The sequence below is a fragment of the Thunnus albacares genome, chromosome 11, assembly GCF_914725855.1.
Source record: "Thunnus albacares chromosome 11, fThuAlb1.1, whole genome shotgun sequence".
In the NCBI taxonomy this organism is placed as follows: Eukaryota; Metazoa; Chordata; class Actinopteri; order Scombriformes; family Scombridae; genus Thunnus; species Thunnus albacares.
Window position 1 is genome coordinate 28,281,436 of NC_058116.1, and position 25,045 is coordinate 28,306,480.

At 37.6% G+C, this 25,045-nt stretch overlaps 1 protein-coding gene across 2 annotated transcripts in view; it reads right to left on the bottom strand.

Moving 5' to 3' along the window:
• Positions 1 to 25,045, bottom strand: part of LOC122992637 (inactive dipeptidyl peptidase 10-like) — a 205,135-nt gene that overhangs the window by 37,570 nt on the left and 142,520 nt on the right. For both annotated transcript variants that reach the window (XM_044366492.1, XM_044366493.1), the window contains exons 4-5: positions 15,193 to 15,287; positions 14,994 to 15,068 (exon numbers count right to left, since the gene is read on the bottom strand). In XM_044366492.1, coding sequence (XP_044222427.1) covers positions 14,994 to 15,068; positions 15,193 to 15,287 — 170 coding nt within the window. The remainder of the gene's footprint in view (positions 1 to 14,993; positions 15,069 to 15,192; positions 15,288 to 25,045) is intronic.

Genomic DNA, 25,045 nt, shown 5'->3' on the forward strand with positions numbered 1-25,045 from the left:
ACTTTTCAGCAATACTCCATTAAATGAGGTGTAGAGCTCATGCAGGTATGGTGACCTTTGTTGTTGGCATGATGATAAAACAAAAAAGGTTGACATTTTCAACATCCTAATGCAATAGTAACTTTGAAGATTAATATAATGTCAAAAACCAAAAGCACTGATTCCAAAATAACAAAAAGTTATTAACATTACAAGGTTGATCTGAGCACATATCGACCACCTCTGACTATACGACATTTAAATCCCTCACAGCATGTCATTAGGTTTAGCTTTCAACATTACAAGTTGCTAAAGTTAAAAATACAGAAAATTTAATGATTAAATTTAGATCTGTAATCAGCTTTTGTTGGCTGAGTTTTGGCTGCAAGCCTAATTAATGTCCAAAACCTGTTGATACAACCCAACAATCTGATAAAAAGTATTTAAAAGAGCACCTTAGCAATCTTGGGATTAACATTAATTAGCTACAGCTGGCATAATCTGCCCATTTAACCGGAAAAAAACAACAGTAAGCACTGGCTAAAAATAAAAATCCTGCTACCTTAATGTTTCCTACAGTATGTTGCTCCAGATAATAAGAGAAGTAAGATGAAAGCATTTTTGATAAGAGATTAGTTAGCATCAGAGCATATAAAATGGGTATTTTGCCAATAAGGAAGTGGATCCAAAATGGAACCAAACCCAAGTGACAACCCTCTTTTAGTTACCATCTTGATTAATATAGTCATTCTTTGTAGGTGTCACATGATTGAGTTTATGCTTCATTAGTTCTCATCATCTCTCTTTATTGTTTTAAGTTGACATAAACCACATGTTCACGTACAATTGAACTGAAAGAAACAGAAATGTGTCATGTTACCAAGCTGGACAAAGTGGATGTGCAAACAGACAAAGATGAAAGATGCTGACTGTAATGTCATATCCAAGAGAGAATTGGAAGCATTGAAACTGAATGAAAAGAAACTGCACAAATCATGGCTATAAGTAAGTGGGCTTTTTTTGGGCAAAAAGAGAAACCACTAGGACAGAAGACCATTAAATGCCAATACAAGGACAAAGAGTGTGATTTGGACTTTCATTTTTATAAAGCAAGATGCAAGGGCAGTACTTGGAAGCGTGTCTAGTGTTGAACTGGGGATGGTTAAGAGGATGTATGAAGTGAAATAAAAAAACAGAGACAGACATTTTGAGTGAATATGAGGATTTATTCACAGGACTGGGCTGTGTTCACGGAGTTCACCATATTCAAGTAAACCTGGAAGTTTCACCAATGATTCATGCACCCAGAAAGGTCCCTGAGGACCTGCAAAAACACATAGAGAAGGAACTAAAACAAATGGAAAGCCTAAGTGTCATAGAATAACAAACAGAACCCATAGAATGGGTGAGCAGCATGATGACTATAGTAAAACCAATTAAGATCAGGATATACCTTGATCCTCGGGGCTTAAACAAAGCAATAAAAAGAGAGCATTATCCTCTGAAGACAATGGAGGAAGTTGTTGCGGAGATACCGAAAGCAAAGCTGTTCTCAGTTGTGGATGCAAACCAAGGCTACTGGCAAATCCAGTTAGATGAAGAGAGCTCCAGACTATGAATTTTTTAACTTACTGTTAGGCAGGTACAAGTTTAAGAGACTTCCTTTTGGGATTTCATCAGCACCAGAGATGTTTCAGAAGTGCCTGTCCCACCGTCTGGAAGGACTGCAAAGAGTTATGAATGTGATGAATGACATTATTGAGTGGGGCAAAGACAGAGTCACATGACAAGAGATGGAGGAAGCTGTTAGATTCACTGAGAAGCATAAACTTGAAACTAAACAGAGAGAAATGCAAAACTGGACTCAGTGAGATCAGCTACGTGGGGCATGTGCTGAGCAAGGATGGATCGAAACCTGACATGGACATAGTGTGAGCCATACAAGAAATGCCAGAGCCAAAGGACAAATGAGCACTACAGAGATTCACAGGGATGGTTCAGTACCTAGAAACATTCATCCCAAATCTCTCAGAAGTGTCTGCACCACCCAGAAAGCTACTGGAAGGAGAATCCATCTGGCACTGGGAGTATGAACAACAAAGGAGCTTCAAACGACTGAAAGAGCTTGTCAGTAATACACCAGTGTTAAAGTATTATGATGTTGAAAAGCCTGTCAGACTGTCAGTGGATGCCAGCTCAGGTGGTTTGGGAGCAGTGATCCTGCAAGAACGACAACCTGTGGTGTATGGCTCAAGGTCACTACCAGACTGAACAAAGATATGCTCAAATTGAAAAAGAGTTACTAGCAATTGTATATGGCTGTGAAAAATTTCAACAATATCTGTATGGGAGACATGTTTAAGTTGAGTCGGATCACAAGAAGTCACTCCACAAAGCTCCAGCTAGGCTGCACAAGATGTTACTGCGACTACAAAAATACAGTCTGCAGGTGAGACACGAGCCTGGTAGTGAAATGCACACTGCAGATGCATTAAGCAGAATCAGCCTGAAGGATCAGTCAAATGGCAGACGGGAGGAGGAGTTGGATGTGAGCTGTATAGTTCAACAAGTTACCTGTTTCAGAAGAGAAGCGTCAGCAATTCAAAAATGCAAAAGAACAGGATGAGGAGCTGAGACTTGTCAGAGAAGCAGCACAGAATCGATGTCTTGAATCACACAGAGGAGTTCCAAAGTCAATACAAAAGTACTGGACTTTTAGAGAGGAGTTGACGTACTCTGAAGGACTGTTGTTCAAAAACTCAAAACTAGTAGTGCCTATGAAGATGAGAGAAGAGATGCTTGAGAAAATTCATGAGGCAAATATGAGAATAGTGAAGAGTAAAGAACGAACCAGTGATATCCTGTTTTGGCCTGGGATGGCAAAGCAAATCGAGGAAGTTGTGCAGAAATGTCCAGTGTGCAACAAACACAAGAGAGCTCTTGATATCTCATCCAGTCCCTGAGAGAACATGGTCAAAAGTTGGAATGGATCTATTTCATTTCAATAATGCAGAATATCTTTTGTGTGTGGACTACTACTCTTAGTATCCAGAGATTTCAAAATTAAGTGGTACTACAAGCAAGCACATCATTATAGCTCTAGTCTCTAAAGTTTTGCAAGACATGGAGTACCTGATGAACTCTTTTCAGACAATGGAAGACAACTGGTAAGTGCACAAATGCAGGAATTGGCAACCAGCTATGAGTTCAAACACACAACCTTGAACCCAGAGTTTCCACAATGCGATAGACAAGTAGAAAGAGCTATTCAAACGGTCAAGACTATGCTAAAAAAGCACAGAAAATAACACAGGGTCACATTATCTCACACTGCGTGTTTGTGGCCTTTTTGAAAATGATTGTTACTGTACATTAAAAAGGTTTTAAGGCTTTAAATGATTAAACATTTGGATGCATGATTGACAGGTGTCCAATACTGTCACACCCAACTGATGTGCCCCTTGTCCATCTCATCTACACCTAGATTCTAACTTGTCAAAATGGCGGCATGCGGTAAACCAACTCCATACTTCAAAAATGTCCTTTCAGCAAAATGTAGGTGATGTCACAGATTGTATGTCTTTTATTTTTCTACAGTCAGTGGACTTTAAAAATGCTGTAATGAGATGTCTGAAACAAATAAAACCGTTCATTACAGTACCTACTGTATGTAACTACATATTGCAATATCTGTATTATCATTCTGTAAGTTTTTGGGAAAAACAAATCACAGTGTTAAACATGTGGGGGTTGTTTTATATACCTCAAAACTCAAGGTACTTCATCACACTGATGCAGAATCCTCTAAACCCTATATTCAAATAATTCATTTACAACATTGCCTGCAATGGCCTAATACAACCACAGATATTAAATGATAAATACTTTAGGTACCTTGGTGTAAATGGTATAGCAAAATCTCTAATATTAGACACATTTCTATAATCTCACAGTATGTGTTGTCATATTTCCAAGCCTACATAGCTCAGCGACCTATTGTATATTCAGGTTATGCTTTTATTATATTCAGCATATGCTTTTTTAATACAAGGTTCCTGAATGGAAAGGTGACACTTTTAATATTTGTTTTTATTTCTGTGTGATTTGAAATTTCATCTGATGTGTTGACTATACTGTTGCTGCTCCCCCCTTTTGTTTATTTGTCTCATAATATTCAGCATGTACTTTCCAGTCAGAATGCAATAAACACATCCAAGAGGAACCAGCAGCTTTCAGGGACACAGTTAGGAACACAGGTGTTGTACTTCAACAATGAAATCACAAAAGCGTATTGTTTGTTTTCAGATGGCATGATGGGAAAAAAAAATATTGATATATAATAGTAGGTGTCACCATTCACTGCAGCAGCAGCCACCATTCACCCATTTTAAATGTATTTACAGACGGAATACAGATATGTTGTTTAAGGATGCAGGTGCGGCTTTTCCATCATAAAATTATACATTAGTGTGATATTTAGTTATTTTTCTAAAATACCAGGTGGGCTCAACTGAGACAGCAGAGGTAGTTTATGTCTCTGCTTTTCCCTTTGTCCTCAGCGCTCACATCTGTGACTTCCCACTCGCATTCACTTTGCTCATTTGTTCTTTCATAAGCATTTGAGGCTGGAGGTGGGACACTGGAATCTGAACTCATCTCATATGAATATTGAATAATTTATTTTTACCCCATCGGCATTATTCCGAGCATTTTCAAGACAAAGCTGGAGCAAAAGGGCTTTTCAATTGCAATTGCAAAGCTGCAATAGTGTGCCATCATAGCAGAAAAATACAGAGCAAGTGCAAGCAAACCATCCATGTATGCCTTGACATGCAAACAATGGAGGTTGTCACTCAAAATCTGATACATCAGTCAACTTCAAACCCACACACGTTCTGTGCCTTTACAGCTCAAAGTGAATCAGTTTTCTCTTTTTTTTTCTTTTTAAATGTTTTTTTCCCCTCGAGTGGAAATGGAACAGGAGATATGCATATAAAACAGGTAGATAACATGTAACAAATGTCTCCCACCAGATTTGAATGCAGTTACATGGTGTATGACTTAAAGCACTAGTCTACAAAGATGTCATAAGGATGACAAATAAAGGATGATAAAATACATGGAAAGAAACAGTTACAAGGCTGCAAGGATTTGCACTGACAAGAGAATTACAAGATGTCTACAAGGCTAAAAAAAAAACACAAGCCTGCGGTCAGCAGTGACAAACAGGAATCCCAGAGATTATGAGCTTTAATCAAGCTTAATCACTCCTAGATACAGATGTAGCCAGATAACGGTATGTAATCCTACAGATAGGTAAGGCCACAAGAACTTTCTCCAACACCTTGTAACAGGACACTCTTTACTCACGTTAAAACAGACTCACTAAGTATAACTGCTATAGGTTATCAACTGTAAAGTACGGAGGGTATACAGAACAACTTACCAGTTCAAAGCCTACATGGGATCAAAGTGTGTGATTAAGTGAGGACTCGTTTACTCATTTTAGAGCATATCCAGGTCCTTTTGTTGTTCTTTTCAACATTCATTACAGGTTATGATTAACTGCAAGCACATACTTTGTGGTACAATTCATAGATCAAAGCGTAGGATTGCAACAAACAAACATTAAAGCCGTGCTTGAGGTCTAAAAAAAAAGGATAAGGACTTAGATCACAGTGAAAAATGTCTATTAAGCTTTATTAAGCTTACTGAATGACACAAAACACACATCATTCTGATGCTTCACGAAAAAAAAGGACAAAAAAGGATTCACATTAGATGTTAAACATTTAGCGGATCCCGAGCACATTAAAACATGAGAACAAGCACAATATGTTCAATACAAAAACAGTGCATGGACTTTCAAAATCAAATATTAAACACTGGAGTGAGGTGTAATAGAGACAGTGCTAGTTGTGCAGTAATAAACATGGAAAGAGAAATGAGGGCTGGTGCATATTGTACTTGTAGATGTGTTGAAGCAATCTTGTCTCCTGCATGTACATATTATGAAACTGCTGGCTTGATTATGTTCATAGGCAATGTTTTTTCAAATACAAACATGAAGTGCTACATTTATATACGGCACTGTTATAGGGACGTGATCAGGGTGGATGGTGGGATCTACATATAAAGTGCTGGATCTTGACATTGGAGGCCGAGGTTTGCATCCTGAGTCCCATGTGTAGTAGGTTTAGACAACAAAAGGGCCAAAAGCTGACTGTAAAAGTGTTGATGATGCTTAAATTGTCATGAGACAAGATGAACTTCAAACTCTGTATGATGATCTACAGCCTGGTCGTCAGAATAAAACGTTGGCACTGTACGTTTCTGCAAACCACAGAAATGTTGAATATCTACGTTACTACACGTGAAATATGTATCATCTCAACATTTCTAAAGTGACGTAGTTCATATGTGATCTATATGAGTTGATCTTTCCTATATAGGAGGAGGAGGGGCAGGTGGATGGTTAGTAAGTTTCTTGGCAGCAAGTTGGAAATCAGCAGAGAATACAGTTCGAGACCACCTTGAAACCGAAACCAGTGTCCGCTTCCTGTTTCAACCGACAGAAGCAGGTGTTTTTAGCGAGATGTCAGGACATTTGCAGCTGTTTTTCTGGCAAGAAAACCGGCTTTTTTTAGTGAGACATCGGCCGTTTTTTTTTTTTAAATTTTTTTTTATTTTAACCCAAACCATGACCTTTCCCTAACCCTAACCATGTGGTCTTTGTGCCTAAACCTAACCAGACCTTAACCACAGCGTTGTCACACCATTAAACAACATTATTCAACAGGCATAAATGTTAATATGCTACGTTTGTAGAAATGTTGATATGATACATAATGCACATGTTGAAACATACATATTCAACGTTTTCTGTGGTTTGCAGAAACGTTCAATGCCAACGTTTTCTTCTGGCATCTATGATGTATGATGAGCGGTGGTTACCATGCTTGTTGCTCATGTGTAATCAACTTCAATCTTTTATCATGTATTGTTCTGTGTAGTAGTTATACTTTGCCGCCATATACAATTACAATTACATACCATTTTTTATAGTATATTATAGTTATATTATAGTTTTAACATTTTTCAGTTCAGTTTTCTTCAGTTTTGCTGATTTCAGCCAACATGTAAAGACCCTTCTGGTTAGTTTGCTGTACTGTATGACAGATTATTCCATAAAACATGGATACACAGTAAAAAGCCACAGATAATTGCCTCTGTTTAGGAAATCAAGACTTCTAAGACTGGATTAATCAAGGTTATTCCAAGAGAAAATATGCAAGTTCTTTTGATGTATAACGACATTTTCCAAAATAGAGATTATCTATTCTACAAAAAAAATATCAAAAAGCTCCAACATTTGCTTTTTCTAACAGGACAAAAACTAAACAGCACAAAAAAAACGTTGGTTCTTTCAAGGCCATTCAGAGCTAAATATGATGTTTGCATGCAATAGTTGAGTTTAACAGCCCCATTTTGATTAAAAAAAACAAAAAAAATTTAACATTACCATCAATGGAGTTCTAGTATTTCATGAATGAAGGCATCATGTTTATAATTATGTGCCCATGTATCAAGTTTTATGTAAGCAAACCCAAGTGCGGTGTCAACATATGCATCGCAGATCTGCTTAGTTAAATATTGATTCCGTCAATTAAATTCCAGCATCAAGACTATCATCTCTGCCAGCTTCCAGCCAATGTTTCACAGCCAAGAGGCTTTTGTCCATCGCTCGTGTTGCTCTGGAGGGATTAAATGTTCAGCACATTTTGCCATCATTTGTATCTCTGGCTAAGCTTTGGTCATAAATAAAACACACACAGTTGTCAGCTATTTTCAGGGCTGTCAGTAGCATCCACATAGAGCGTACTGAAATATCATAAATTATACAGACAAAATTAACAATTTACTACTTACTTGAGTCATAAGAAAACTAAATTAACTGTTCTCTGATTTAATGAAAAACAAACCGTACAAACTGAAGACTTTTTATAATGTTCTTAATTTTATCAACATCAGTAAGACAGCTATGATCAAATTGGCCTTTTCTCAAAGGAGACTGGAAGACATCCCGCTGAGCAGCGGACAAGCAGGGAAAGATGTTCAACAAGTTGTGAGTCAGAGGGTTGTGAGACAGAGACATTAAAGGAATAATAAGACATATCTGTACAAATATGAATATGAAGCAGCCAGCAGCTGGTTAGCTTAGCTTAGCATAAAGACTGTAAACAGGCAGCGGTCTTTCCAAAGGTAGCAAAGGCTCACTAATTAAGTCAAGTCAAGTTTATAGAGCACATTTTTTTAAAAATTAACCAAAGTGTTCAAATGACAGTGAAAGGCACAAGAGTAGAGATAAAATGACATCAGCTGTAAAAGGCACGAATAGAAGACGACAATGATAAAATACAAGGCAATATCAAAGTATATGCACAAATGTCAAACATAAAACAGAATAACAACTGTAAGACAAATTTATGAATAAATAGATAAAAGATTATAAAAAAGAACTAAAGCCATTAAGAGCACCCAAAGGCCACTGAAAACATGTAAATCTTGAGTTTCGCCTTAAAAGTGTCAACGGAGGGGAAACGTTTGATTGAAAGAGGAAGACTATTCCAAAGCTTTGGGGCGGCTGCTGCAAAGGTACGATCTCCCCTCCCCACTAGCCTCGATCATGCAACAGTTAAACACAACTGATCTGAGGATGTAGGGGCAGAAAAGTTCAGAAATGTCCTGAGGTGCCAACACATGTATGTATATTAACACCTTAAAAACAAGAATTTGTGGGTTTAGAGCAACCTCATGGTGCAAAAATATAAAATAAGACCTCCCCTATCCATTCATCTTTAACCCACCTGACCTGAACGCCTTTCAATCGTGAAAGAGGATTCTAATACTTTCAGCTCATGTGCGTTTGCTTTCCTGTGTCTACATCAATGTTTTATGGGAGCCGAAAGCAGACATCACGAGACACAGCCACAAAAAAGACACGGTGATGTGCTTTCTGTCTCTGTCTCCTCCTGACTGATGTCTGTTTTTCTTGCCGCTTGAGGCCTGAGGGTGATCGAGGTTCCTGCCTTCCAGATGATTCTCTGCCTACACTGCTCCATCAGCTGAGCTTGCCAAGGGGGGTGTGTCTCTTTATTTTGGACAAGGACCATAATTGTAGCTATTCCAATCCTCTGTTTCGACCCAGCAGTTAACAAATTCAACGTTTTCCACACTGTAGTTCCTAAACCATGGATTTGGTGATGCCCTAAAACCATTAAGTTATATGAAAAAGTAAAAAAATACTTATTTTTTCTTTGCTCATGATGTTATTTGAAACAATGACTTTAACTTTAAGGTTGCACATCCAGAACATTGTGCACTGTTATATCTTCATATCTTGCTACAAAAACAGGAAAACACATTGCAATATTTGAACAAAACAACCAATTAATTATAAAAAAAATGGTAAAAATGAGAATCGAACTCTGTCACACTGTCTCATCTCCTGCAAAGTGCTGAAATTGGGCTCTTAGTGTCAATGGAGATTTATTTTATTCAGTTCACAGCAGACAAACCTGTTAGAAAAGGAAATTCTTTTCCTAAAATAACTAGCTATTATTGTTCTTCATTAAGCTGGTGTCAAGCTCAAGATTGTTTGTTTCATACCAGGCTGCCTGATGAACAACAAAGATAGTTACATAAATGTTTACAGGAAGAGTGGGTAACGCTGTGTTTCACTGAATGAAATCTCAGTCAAGTCATACGTTTTTCAGACAAGATTTGCAAGTCAAAATGCATTTCTCTCAGGTTCATCCATAATAAACAGCCAATTACAATCTCCCATGAACCAAATCACACAAACTATTTATTTTTTAGTGGAAGCAGTGCATTGAATGTCCATTTGCATGTGGTGAATCTAAGGAACTCCATATGTCATCTAATGATGAAGCGAAGATTTAAATTTGTTTAACCATGCAAAAAGTCTCTTGATGAGTTTTCTTGTGACATGGTCTTCCCTCTGATCAAACTGAAAGCAAATCATGAGCTGTGTCTCAAATCACATACTTCTGTTAGTACACTTTCATGTAGTACACTGTGTACACTGTGTACTTACTGGCGTAGAGCGTGAATTTTGACATGGTAATGTTGTCTCAAATCAAACACAGCCGTTGTGCACTTACCAGAAATGATGATTGCAAATTAGCATTAGCTAGCGTTAGCACTTACGTTATCGTTCACGCTACCAAATCATTACAGACTGCTAAATTAACCCAAAAAACATACTGATGGCTTAAATCCAACAACAGTATAGTGGTGCTAAGTGCTAAAAAACACATGTATAACTTACATTTGTATAATGTGGCGATGTTCACTGTAGTTACAACGTACTCGGCCGCCATTTCCAGTTTGAAAAGTGGTCCCTCCCCTTCTGCTACGTAGCCAAGATGGTGACCATTGAGGACGAGAAGTGTCCATAGTTCCACACTCAACTTTTTGACCGTTTTGAGTCCACCATCCGGGTTCTCACAGTACACTGCATTTTTCCAAACTTCTCAGTGTGAACGCGCATATGCACTCAAAATGTTAAGAGTAAGTACAGAAGTGTGCGATTTGAGACGCAGTAATGGTTTGATGAAGATGGGTTATCACTTCAGTCACATACGTAGTTCTTATTTATCAAAGTATGCAAAGTCCATTCTCAGTGTTTGTGCACTGGAGGCTTCAAGTCTCTATATCACATTTGTTTAAGTTGCATACTGGACCACGATTGGCTCCAACTAGTTGTGATGTAACAAATCACACTCATAGGTACACGTGTTTAAGGTGTACCTATGAGTGTGGAGAGTGAGGAGATTTAAGGTGATCACAGAGAAACTTTCCTCTTTCAGCTTATGAAGGTTAAAACAAAATCTCTGCACATACGTCATTCTGCACAGTGAAGAGAACAACAAACAACTGAAGGAACAAGATGAAGAACACATTTCTGAGTGGAAGGAGACTTTAAGTTCAGTAATGTTGACTCTACAAGTTTTACATTATAACAACTAATAAAAGTGAACCAATGATTCAAAAACATGGGCTTTACACTGTAATCTGAAATACCAGAGGACTAGAAGATTTCTAGAAGGGTACAATGCAATGTTAGACTTTGGTGATTTGTAATTAACGTTACAAATATTAATCCAAATACAGGCCTTAAAAGATCTAAAATTGCAATCACAATTATTTTAATGCTCATACAGACTTATCATTGCTGTATATAGCAGAACTAGCACAGCTCAACTTCAACTGTTTTAATAAACAGACTAAAGTGATGGTGTGCAAAATCCTTGAGGTATGAACCATAATGAACAGATCAGGTATCTTACAGTGATTTCAGGTTGTCAGCAGCGACTGTAAGATTATACTGTAGCACCTTTTGTAGCATCTGTTTATACAAAAACATTTAATTAAAAAAATAAATAAATAAAATAAACCAGGCAGGCAGTATGAGATGTGATTATTCTTATAATTGTGTCGATAGACAAGCAGAATCACATTTATAATATTACTCAATATTTTACAAAAACAAATCAGCTCTTTTAGTAGCAAAAGCAAGAAGTTGCACATAATTAAAGAGTTTGTGCATCAGAATGATTTGTGCATCAGCAGGGAGGAAAATAGTCTGTTCTCTCTCTTTTTTTATTATTATTTTAAACTTCCAACAAAACCAACAGTACAATTTCCATACTATTCATCCTTCAACATAACCTTGTGCTAAGAATGGACTGAGCCTATGGCTATTGGCTGTATTGTTCCAAAGTCTAACCCTTCATGCAAAATATGCAAATCAGATCTGATTAATCGCCCTGCCACTAATCCTCACAGTTGATCCCTTCCAGAGTGGAGGGTCCAATTTGCATATCTCCTTTTGCATCTAATCTTTTCTGATAGAAAGCTGGTAATTATAGTTCTCGCCTGCCCTGTGCTCTATTAGTGAATGAATGCGGTCTGCCAGTCGCACATGAGCCACAATAGAATTTTAATCACCCCCTGACCCAAGCCCTCGTCAAAATGTATTAAGCACATGAGGACTAGTGGACTGTAGATATTTACTCGACCATGACAATATGTTTCACCATAGATTTGTTTTAATAACCCTGGGATGTCTTTTCTTATAACCAGATACAAGATTTGAGTGAAAGGTGGAAGGGTTAATGTAGATGAAAGATGGAAAAAAATCAGCTTTTGAAATCACATTTTGACGTCTCAAGTCCTTATACCTCCTCTTAAATGTATGCTTGGTCTCAAATCTCATAAGTGGCGGAGGTGTCAGAGGAGTATTGTAGCCTCCATATGAACCGCAGAGGCCTGAGGCGAGATGTATTCTATATAGTTTGACAGATAGGACTTTTTAAAGGCTATTCAAATCATTTTAGACTCTGGTTGGTGTCAAATTTTAGTTCGGCATGGCGCTTACAGCATAAGAGCATACTCCAATGTATTAAATTCAATTCAATGACAATGAAAGATTGAAAATATGGAAAGAAACCTGAGAATACTGAAAGAAACTGAATATGCTGATGGTACCTGATAATCAGACTGAATTGACATAATGTTTTCACTTAATTATTGAGCCTGACATCAGCTTAACTTTCAATTTGGGAGAAGGGTCTCATCTTAACATGACAATAGTGACATATCCATCTTGGCAACGACATTTTCAATTGACACTGACACAGTTGCTAAAAGCACGTTTAGTGATATGTGTCACTTTAAGAGTTGTTATTCTTGTAGGTGGACCCACTTGTATATGTGACAAATAACAGTCATTTCAAATTATTTCATTTTTCAGAAAAGATCATTTAATTCCTTCCACAGTTATGCTATTGTGTTCATATAATTTCATTGTTATTTCCGGCTATATTGCTAAATTGATCAGTGTTAAAAGCAGCCAGAGTACATATAGTACCAATAGTTAATGCAGGTACTTGCCCGCTTGAGTTAATAATGGGTCAGTCTATTAATAATGCTTCGGGACATCAGTAGCGGGGAATCATGCTCCTCTTCCTCACTCAATACAGACAAGTGATGGTGAGAAATGTATGTTGGTCTCTTCATCCTTCTCCCCTCACTACTTCCCATGTTTAAGGTAATTACATACACAAAGCACTGTGAACTTGTAGATATACTATATGTTGTTACTGTTTTTCCTATGACATTATTGTTCATTGTCAGAGAAAGAGGCGAACTTTGTACTTGTATATTGTTTGAGAGTTTCTGGCTACTTCAGTCACTGTGTAAGCTAGCTACTGGCGAATTTATGTCCGTCTCGCTATAGTGTCCGACTGTTGATCTGCCATTGTTTGCATTTAAACTAGTCATTAAGGGACTTTCTGTAAGGTTGTAAAATGTTTATTTTATCACTGTAAGAAGTCTAATATACTTCATGAGCAACATTCCATGTTGTACACTGGGTTAAAAAGATCATTTACATCATTTAGAAAATGTAAAAGAATAATTCAGTTGTGGAAACTGTGGTTCTGAGACTGAATATGTTTATTGTATTGTGTGTTGTATAAAAGGCGAGAGCTGTCCTCACTATTCCCCTTGTTTAAGGGCACAACATATAGTTGCATCAGTTTTATTCACACTTTGTTGCCATTTTTGTCGGATTCTGCCTCTGGCACAAAAAGATTACATCCCGATTGTTCATTTTACTTACAATGCTCTAATTGAATCAGTTGTTTCTCCAACAGGGTAACATCCTTCAATGGGCACAACACCACATCTATTTATATCTAGAGATGATGGTGGTGATACGGAGGTCTGGAACGATGCTTCTGATGGAATTTTTGCTATTGCCTTTCTGTTGCCTCTATCTAAACTCTGTATGCATGAGTGTATTTTTATGAGGAATGTGCTCTGAATTTGCTTAATTGACGGGCATTCAAAGACTGTAATTACAAAGGCATAAAGGTCATAAAGGGAGCATAAAGACCCCCCCACCCACCACCCACCTACAAACACACACACACACGTTTACTCAAGTACTTTACCTAAGCACAATTTTTTTATTTACTTGAGCATTTCCATGCTCAGACTGTATCTACCTTTCCTCCACTACATTTCAGAGGGAAATATTGACTTGTTACTCCTCTACATTTATTTGAGAGTGATACGTGCTATTTACCTTGTAAATTTCACACACAAAACTTACAGAACTAACAAATAGAATATGATGCATTGTTATAGATTAAGCTAATTTGCTTAGAGTAATCAAGTAGTCCGTTCACAGTGTTCATTTTGGGTCTTTTCATACATGACAACATGTGGAAAGTTTTTTAGAAACTACAGAAATTCTATGTTTTTTTACTTTCATCCCGTGATACACGTATGATATGTACTTATGCGGCTATGGCACCATTATTGCCTCGCAGTAACCCGTATGCATCCGGCTGGTTACCTGAGGCTGGTTCTAAGTGCACATTGAAATTATGATGGGAGAAAGAAAGGTCGTTTTCTCTTTATGAAAAATGTAGTTTCCTTGAAGCTTATGAGAAACTGCCAAAAACGAGTCAACAAGGTGCAGCAGCGAAACAACAGGCGTTTGAAACAGCTGTACTTGAAACAGTCGATAAAATTCAATAAATAGCAAAGCTGGTTGTTTCATTACTTTATATTCATGTAATAAATATGCAAATGTCAATTAGATGGTAATCTTCATGAGAAATAAAGAAAAAAAATTGGCTATAATAATCATCTGCTTATAGTGATCAATTGGACCCAGACAGATATGATCACTAAAAGCTGTTTCCACTGTACATGAAAACCACCTACACAGATTTCTTGTGAGTCGTCTGGTGACATTTTATTCATGGTCGTCTAAGGACTATCTGTGCACCCCATTATGCATTCCATATACTGTATATAGTGGAGAGTGTCTCTACGGCAGAGATGTGAAAAGTGTCACAAGGTCTGTCTTTTCTCACTGCAATAACAATCATGATGCAGGTTTTGAAATAACTTACCTGTTTCACATCGTAAGCGAAGAGTACATATTTCAGGTCAGGGGACACAGAATACTTTGCCACATTGAAATTTACCTGGTGAGAAGGAAAAAAACAGACAGACAGTAAGAAGTAAATACTGTTTGCAATGATGATCATTATGACAGCATTTATATTGTGATAAATTAAGATACAGTATGCAAAACTAATGTCTACTTACAAACGTTGTGTTTGTCAAGACAATCTCTGTTTCGTTTGTGAGGATGTTGAACTTGATGACGTGGCCATCGCTGTTTCTGTAGATAACTTCAGAGTCTGTGTAGAGAGACAGAGGGAACAAAGAAAAAAAACATCTGTAAGAAGGAAATTGAATTTAGAAAGCCTCAAGACTGTGAGAATCAAAAGTGAGATTTCACAGCCAGACAAACACAAAGGGAGGACCTACATTTTTCATCTTCTAGGTAACACTGCATGTTCTGTATTGTTGGCAAGAGCATTGTGTGGCACGGCCAGGAAAACATCTTTTGTACCAAGTTGAATTGGTTTGCCGTGACTTCGTTGTTTGTTTTTTGTCTGAGCCAAAAATTCAGAAACGTAGCCCACCTCAAATGTCATAGAATGGGGGATTGTCACAGATGACAGTAGCTTTGTATAACAGTTTGCACAAAAATTTTACATGTATGCATGAAAACATGCACATACACACACGTTAAAGAACAGCAACATAGCAGCTATTAAGATAGACCTTAGCAATAGGTTTATGCAACAGGTTGTCAAATTTACACATGTGAATGCAACTATTTCTTCCATCAAGATTTATTTTCAAAGTGTTCTACTCGAGCAAAATGCAGCATTTACAAGAAAGCAACTACAATCAAGCATTGACAAAGTTTGGTCACAATGCCGCCCACAGTGGAATAAAATGCCAGGCACACATGAATCACTGCTTCATAAAAAAAATAAATAAATAAATAAAGCAAGCAAAATCATAAAGACAAATCAACAATGGACAAACGGAGGAGGATTTCTGGCTACAGAGCATGAATAAAAATGTTATCTTCTACAAGACCCGCTGAAAATCAGATCAAAAAGGGGACATTTTTTCATGTTTTCAAGTTCAGCCTTCCCTTCCTTTTGCATTCTTGGCCAGTTCTTGGTCCTCAACAATTAGTGGATAGACTTCTATAAAATTTTATACAGATATTTATGGTTTCCAGACAACGTATCCTGTTGACTTTTCATCCAGTGCAACCAGCAGGTGGGAAACATTGTTAATTAGCTGAAGTTAGCATGCTAACAACAGAGATGGCGAACATGCCAGCATTATGTCAATGCTAACATGGCTGTAGACCCCTGTTCTTCTATAGTTGCTGTTATGTCTACATTATTTTAAATAAAATATCCAAATAAGATAAGGATGACAAAGCAAAAATACAAAAAAAAATGTAATGTTTGCTGTTTGCTTGATGAGTTTTGGTTTTCTAACCGTGTGCAACTGCTACAGTAGTGTCATCTTATCAGACAGGCAGTGGGTATAAATCTATTGCTAAAGGACCACAGGCCAAATAAGGACACTCTAAGTCCTTATTTGACCAAGTGAAATGAAAGTTACTTGCCAGAACTCCTAATCTCACACTTGAGTTATTTTGTTTGATTAACACATCTGTTCTAATGTTTCATTTAGTTCACATACTGTAGGAGATTCTGACTCTCACACATCATCACACTACAGCAAGAACTGTGCACTGGAGATGCCAGTGTGTTTGTGTATATACAGTAAAGTACATGTACTGTGTACAAAACACGAAAGTTCACATTTATGTCAGCAGCTTTTGAATTCAGCTCTACAGGGTCTATCATCTATGCGCTCAAATACTTTATGCTATATGCCCTTGCATTTATATGTTTATATCAATTGGTCAAAGACGCTTATCATCAAAGAATTAGTCATTTATGGCAAAGTATTATATTGTTAGATCTGGTACAAAAAGGCACTGCTGCTTGAGGGAGACAAGCAGCTGATGAATGAGTCTATGATTAGGAAGCATGAATGAAGCAGCAGATGCTATAATAAGCTCCTTTATCTTAACAAAGTTGTACAAGTCTTTAGTGAATGTCTGCAAAATACATAGTGAATCAATGCATGTTCTACCAGTATGTAAAATATAGAAGGGGATGTCACAAGATTACATAATCAATGACATACCGGTAACTCCAATACATTATGGCACTCAATTGCTGCTTCCCAGTTAAGAAGGCATTTCACTGAGGCATTTCTTCAGATACATACCATGTGATGTATCCATCAGTCACTATGGTGATAGAGAGTGGGGTGAAATGCAACATACGTCTGTGGTTACATAGACCACAACACCCCTGTTCTTGTTTGTTTAATGGGATTTCTGGTTAAGTGGAGGCAATGGTGAGCAACAGCATGACATGAATGCTTTGTCCACATAAGGGGGTAAAGGGGTAGTTGAGGGTTTTCTGAGTTCATCCAGTGTCACTGGGAGTCATATAATGATGAACAGCTTTACAAGTAAACACAGCTGTATTTATAGAAATCCTCTGGCTAATCCCAAACAGCTGCTGATGCTGCATTTGGATGGCACTCTGTACCCTGAGGAATAGGTTTCCCCAGCTTCCACCATGATACATAAAGTTTCTTCTGGCGTTATCAAATGTGGCTGCTGTGGTTTGGTTAACGCCTTCACCATCATAGAAAAAAGGAACCAGCAATAGAGGAAACATTCATATTAAGGTAAATAAATAGCATTGGGGCCCTATTTCTGTAGAAGGGCGATGTCCAGTGAAAGCAGCGTTATGACAGTTTGGTATTTTGCTGACCTTGAGATTTGCTTTGCCTGTGGTATTCTGGTGTTGAGTGCAATGTGCAGAGTGCACAGGTGGGAGTAAATCACTGCTGCTATGTGAAGGCAGTAGGACAGATACTGAATGTGTGATAAATCTGAAGTGCTGTGCCAGAACTCACTGTCTATACACACGGCCATTGTCCTTGTAAAAACATCCAGATGCTGCTGTCACATCAGTTACAATATGTGACCATTTACAATGAGAAATACAGTAGAATTAAAACTGAATTAGCACTGGATTCATGCAATCACTGACATTTATAATTACTCATTTCATCATCATTGCAAAGCTCTGCACTAAACTATCAAATCATATCAAATCAATGGATGCTTTTCAGAAGAAGCATCTTTTCATTTGTCGAGCTAATGTTGTCATGCTTTACTGTGATTGGCACAGCTGCTTCAGAGCTATGAGACCAGTGGTGTGACTGTGGGAGTATATTTATTAATCAGCACCAATCACCCAGCTGTCTTGTACTTTGCGCTGCTTCACATACATCAACCAAAAGCAAGTGTGCTTGGAGACGCCTACACAGTCCACATCTACAAGACCTACAGTATACCCTGTGCTTGCTGTTGTGCTTATGCAAATAAAATGGGATCCATAATTTTCTAACACCAGTGTAGTCTTGGTTGTTTTGCATGTTTTAACTGGAAATATTTATATTTTACAGTTCTGATCATTTTTCAAAACTTGATTGCTTTCCTTTCCTCCAAGCAGTCATTGGTTTCCATTCATTTCAGGGTTCCTTTATCAAATCACAGTTTCCTGGGGACACTTACTTTGTTGTTGAGGTCATTTCTCAGTAGGTAAGTGGACAAATGATGGGAGCTCAACAAAATTTGATATACTGCAGTGAGCTAATCATTTCTATTGTGTGCTGTGTTGTAATTGCCTAAAATAGCCCATTTATAACAAAAGAAGTATATATGTAACACTGAGAGGTACCACTGATAAAACTAGTATGCCTGCAAAAGTTTGTGACTCCAATTAGGTCCTTTTATAAGTACCAAAATAATTTTCATTTCATCTAATGTCCAGCGGTGTTAAAGTCCAAGTCAGTTCATGCCAATGAGAGAAAAATTAATATTTAGAGCTGATCAAAGGGAACTCATTCATGAACATTACCATGGGTCTCTGCACTGCTCTGCACTTGTCTCCTTAAATAATGGAATGTCTGCAGCTGAAAAAGAACAAGCTAAGACTAATGTATAAGTAATGTCCTACGTCTGTAACACCATGAATAATGAAATGTCTCTGCTTTTTTCTGCCAGGCTTAACTCTGAAATTTAGGTGTGTGCAGATTAAATAATGGCCACTTTCCATGCCACATGCTTACCACCGCAGCTTTTGTGTGCACGTAAGAATACTTGATTATAAGACAAGAAAATATGATATAATCCTGCAGTAAAGGCTATTAAAGCTCAATTTAAGATTATCCTCTTTGATGACGGTGCCATCCTGATGCACCATGAACATATAATTTAAACAGTTTCCTGTTGGAATTACCAGGAATGCATTATCAGTGTTTGTGGCAGAGGCTGGCATTAGTCACGACCCGATGAGATCATCTCTCCTTCTTCTCTTTAATATCTGTGATTGCACCTACTCTGACAGTTGAGTTGAAAAGAACAGTGCACCATGAAAGAGAGTGTGATGTCCTTGTGTGAAAGGTGCACGATCACTGAAGCTGCAGTGCTATTTCAGCTTGTGAGGAGACTTTGTATTTCCTTTGTGTGTTGCTCTGGTCCTAAGTGAACTGGTAGCAAGCTGCAGGGACAGTTTAGCTGCTCATAAGATAGATCGAAGCTGCATCCACCAACACAATCCCCCCTGCTTGCCTGACAGAGTACAGTGACAGCTCTGCGTTCACTGAAAATAATTCACATGGCAGCCACATGTGGATATACTGTAGTTATAATGAACACTGTTTCGAACATGTTTTATAGACTTTGCTTGGGGGAGAAATGTCACCAATATATCCACAAAAAGGGCTGCCAAGCCTTTGGCACAAAAATGGCATTCCACAGCGTGATTGCTACTAATAGCTCATAGCACGTCACAAGGATACCAAAGGTGAGGAAAACATTTATGCCTTGAAAAACCTGCCACTTCACTGCGATAGTCAACCCCTAACACTATTAATCCCTTGAAATTCTCTGCCAGTGAGTATTTCTTCCCATACAATTGGTAAACAGCCACACACTGGACTCCTTGAAGGAGCCAGCGTAATGATATCTCCCTTCCACTGTTTGTACTTAGTGAGCCATGAGGCACATTGTAATTTTCTTTTGAAAATGCCCGATTTACTCGGGTTTTAACTGTCCAGATCCAGAGCCTGATGCCCGCATTACTGCCATGACTGTCAGGAAATAAAAGATTAATTCTGCCCATTGGCTGGAGGCGGAAATAAAAAATAACAGCATTCAGTGCTAACTATAGAAGCCAGTAATAATGTGATACATTTCTTAATCATATGCCTATTTTTGATCACTTGAGGAAATGATTATGGCAGCAGATATGAAATGTAAAGTGTCCCTGCTACTGCTACATCAGTATGTACTGTAATTCTTTGCAGGTTAGAGAAATGGACACGCCTGTCCACATACTTTTTTGCACTTTTACTCAAGGTCTGTTTTTATGATTTGGCCCAGATCTCTTAGTTCCAACTGAAGAAAATCTTAATGCTGCACCATACAATGATATTTAAGACAACAGTGCTTTTAACTTTAAGTCAGGAAGATTAAAATCCCCCGTCTTCCTCCAAGATACCTAAGTTCAAGGCAGTGTAAAAACATAAATATTGATCTTTTTATTCGTGATGTTATTGCAATAGACTGGGATAAGTTTCAGTTGATACCTTATGTTGAGGATGCATGGAATTTCCTTTTGAGTGAATTTATTAAAGTTGTTGATATACATGCTCATTGGAAAACAATGAAAGTTAAAGGTGGACATTTACCATGGATTACTTCAGATTTGATAAGTCTTTTTAAAATTAGAGATAAAGCCTGGGCAAAATGTTAAATATCTAGGGATCTAGCTGACTGGGAAGCATACAAACATTTAAGAAATTTCTGTAAGACAAAAACTAGGAATGTTAAGTCCAACTATTATAGAAATAGTCTTTCTCATGACTTCCGTAACACTAAACAGTTCTGGTACAGGATGAAAAGTATCCTTAGCCCCAGTAAAAGCTCTGTTGCACAGATCTGTGTTAATGATGAAGTTGTCCTTGACCGCGCTATTATTTCAAAAGTTTTCAATCATCATTTTTCCTCTGTTTGTAGTTCTTATTCTTTTATTACACATTATTTAAATCATCAAATTAGTAACCTAACTACCAGTGGTTCATTTTCTTTCAGACGTATTTTACACACTGAAATTATGCAAGTTATTTCTGCTTTAAATGTTGGCTCTGCGCCTAGTTCCGATGGCTTAGAGGCTAAGTTTATAAAATTAGCTTCTCAAGTGCTTATTTCCCATTTGCCAACCTATTTAATCGGTCCCAATCTACTTGTAATCTTCCATCTATTTGGAAATGTGCTAAAGTCACTCCACTTCATTAAGGAGATCTACTAGATCTTAATAATTATAGATGGATTTCTATTATTTGCACTACAGCTAAAATATGTGAGAAGTTAATTTTTTATCAATTATCACAATATATTAATGATCACAATATATTATCCCTATTTCAGTCTGGTTTTCATTCTAATTTTTCTACCACTACTGCCCTTGTAAAATGTTCCCATGATGTACTCTCATCTTTAGACAAAGGTCAATTCACAATTTTTTATTAATTTAACCAAGGCTTTTGATTCAGTTGGCCATTATTTTCTTCTTGATAAACTTTGTGCTATTGGTGTCTCTCAACAGGCATTATTTTGGTTTAATTCTTACCTTCATAATCTTTGTCAGGGTGTTTCTTTTCATCACACTCAATCTGATTATTTAATTGTTAAAAAGGGTGTACCACAAGGATCTATTTTAGGACCTTTACTTTTTTTTCTCTCTGTATTAATGATCCTCTTAAAAGTTGCACTGTACTCCGTTGCGACAAGAGCGTACCGGAGCTCAAGACTGAGCTCCGCATCGAGGATGAGTACCCCACTTCATCCGGTCCGCCACCGCCACCAGAGACGCCAGATGCTGCCGGATGATGCCGGATGCTGCCAGACACCTCAGCTGAGATTGCCCCCAGCAGCTTCGCTATCTATGCCTCTCGTCCCTGGCTGCAACATCGCTGACCTTCAGAAATCCACTCCCAACTTCAGTTCAAGAGTATTACCCTTAGAGTCCAGTAGAGGGCTCCGCCTGTGCTTATAGAACTAGGGTTACAGTATTATAACCTTTGCTATAGCAGCATATTAACGCCCATGATTTTGGAATGAGATGTTCAATAACCGCTCATGGGTTGAACGTTTGTGTGTCAACATACTTTTGAGCATATGGACTGTATACCATATACAGTATATCTAGAATTCCTTAAAGTTCCTTAGCAGAAAACTGACAATGTGTAGTGACATCTGGGTAAATTCTTCTACTGAATCCTGTTCATATTACTTGCTAAATAGTGTTTTCAAGACTGTCTTGCACCTTTACTCCTTTTTTGTCCACTTGGAAATATGAAAGGACACAAATGTAATCTAATGTGTTCCATCACAATATTTCATGTATTGCGTGTACAATCATAACTCAACCCATTAAGCAGACTTTGCTACATTGGTTGCAGTTTCTTAAATACATGAAGGTGGGGGTTAGAAACAGTGAAAAGCACATTTTAGCCTAACAGAAAGTCTGGGGGCCAAATGGGAACTCTGGGCACAATGTAATATGCATGGCACACACTAAATTATTTAGCCAAGGTTGCGTAATGCTTGAATGCTGTGTCTGCAGCCCCTAAGGTTTCACCAAATGTCACAGCTGGTCAAGCTCAAAGCCAACTTGTTAAAGATAGAACATGAGTGCTTGGTTCTGCAGATGCTGACAGTAAATACGGTAGCATCTGCTGGAGTGTAAGGATTCAGTGCCAGCTACTGCTAGCACCACAGTGTTTAATTAAAAATGGCACCAGTGGTTCACTGCTTATACACTTAAGGTCTGTTGTTGATGAGCAAAAAGGAGAATCAGAATCATTTTTATCAGAACTTGCAGAATATGTACAGGCATAAATATATTGGCTGCCTTTTGTTGGGCACTTGGTGTATAATGGTACAATAAAATATTCTTGTGTAAAGCAGACAACACAGACATACTTGTGGATGTAGAAATATAACTTGAAAATAGTTACTTAAGCATCATATAATCAGAGTTTCCATCATAACGGAAATTAGCAAAGCTACAGATTTATGAGATCGCTGTTGATGAGGGCAAATGATGAAATTATATTACATGATCACTTGGTAGGATTATAGTTCGTGATGTTGAAGAGTTTTACTAATACTGGTAGAATAACAAAAACCCTGAGGGAGCAAATGCTAAAGAAGATTAATGACACAATTAATGACATGAAGAGCTCATTAAGAGCTGCATGACAACAACATTATAAATACAACAACCACTTGGCGCAATAGTTGTTAATGAGTGGCAACGAGTGCCAAACACACTCACATTTGAGGAGGGATTGTTTGCACATCCAAATGGGGCACCAATCACCTGTGGCCTACACTATTTTAATGTGGTGATGTGGAGAGTCTATACACATTTCAAGTTCTTGCAAGATTTGCCTTGTCTGATAACCAGAAAACACTAATTATGGTTTGAATGGAGTTTTGACACCAATGAGACATGAGCATATTCACATATGCGTTATTTATTTTTCATCTAATAACTCCACTAAGAAGATGAACTCTCTACCTTGATGTCTGCCTTCAAATTTTGAAATATAATACACATTTTTTTACATAATAATTTGATATTTTTTAGTATAATCTGTCCTCAAGTGGGTTTTTTAGTGATGGAAATGGCCAGAAAAAAATATATTAGATTCATTCTCTTAGTTTTAAAAGATTCTCAAGTAGCCATTACAGAGTCTTTTTGGTTTGATCCTTGGATTGATTTCTTACCATTGCAATTTAGTAATGTGCTTTAATATCGCTGTTAAAATGACTTTTGATTTCAGTTTTATGAGATGAGCTAACTAGCTGCAAAGCTAATCAACCAGATGCTTTCTCTGCCATGGGCTGCTTTCTAAGTTAACACATAATTAAGGCAAATGTATGTTAGTTGGTCTGTATAAGTTACGTAAGCTAACTGTTGCCTAATTTGGAAACCTGTGAAGAAAAGTGTTGTAATATTGTTGCACATATTTCATTGTAACTGTGTAATGTGTTATGTATTCTTGTGTTTGTGCCTGCAGTTCTACAGCTTAAGCTTCAGTAAATCATGCTTAACATGAAGTACAACCTACTGAGTCTTGTGTTAGCTGACTGTCTAGCTATGCAGTGTGACTCATCTGCGAGGGCAAAATACAAGCAAATGAGTGAGGGAGAGAACATGCAATTGAATAAGAGAAGCAAAACTTTAATTTGTATTTGATTAACTGTGGCTTCACACTAATATAGAAACAAATAAGTATAAAGCACTTAGCAGATCTTGACAGTTGAGATTCACTTCTGACCTTGGAAACAGCAAACGACAAATCAATCTAACAGTATGGTCCTTTCAGTTGCTATTCTAAGCTTTCAACCATATAATTTTTCATGTTATATGATCAAAAGTTGCGGAGCAGCTACTAAATGTTGATATTGTTTTACTAATTGCTTGTTCCAAAGTTTCAGCTTTCAAGTCAACATGAATGAAAAGTCCTGCTCGGAGGTATGGAAATTTCCACATCTATAATTCTGTAGCAAGTGGACAAACTCCATCTGCTGAGGAAGATCATGCCATGCAATCAAAAGCTCCTGAACAGCTATTCATTGGACCTTATGGTGAGATTGTTTTTTCACAGCTCAACAGATTGTCTACTATGGAGACAGGTGCTGTAAAGTCTTCAGTTTTGACCTTTGGTTGTTTCTTTTTATATCCATTCATTGCATTCAATCACACATCAGAATTATACAACAGCAAATTACAACAAACAGCACGACTCATGTGTGAAAACTGTGTCCAGCAATGTCTTCTTTGTCTTATCTTCACGGTTCTTCAGATATGGTGGTAACGTGAACAGGGATGGGAAAGGGACTTTTAGTTTCTAG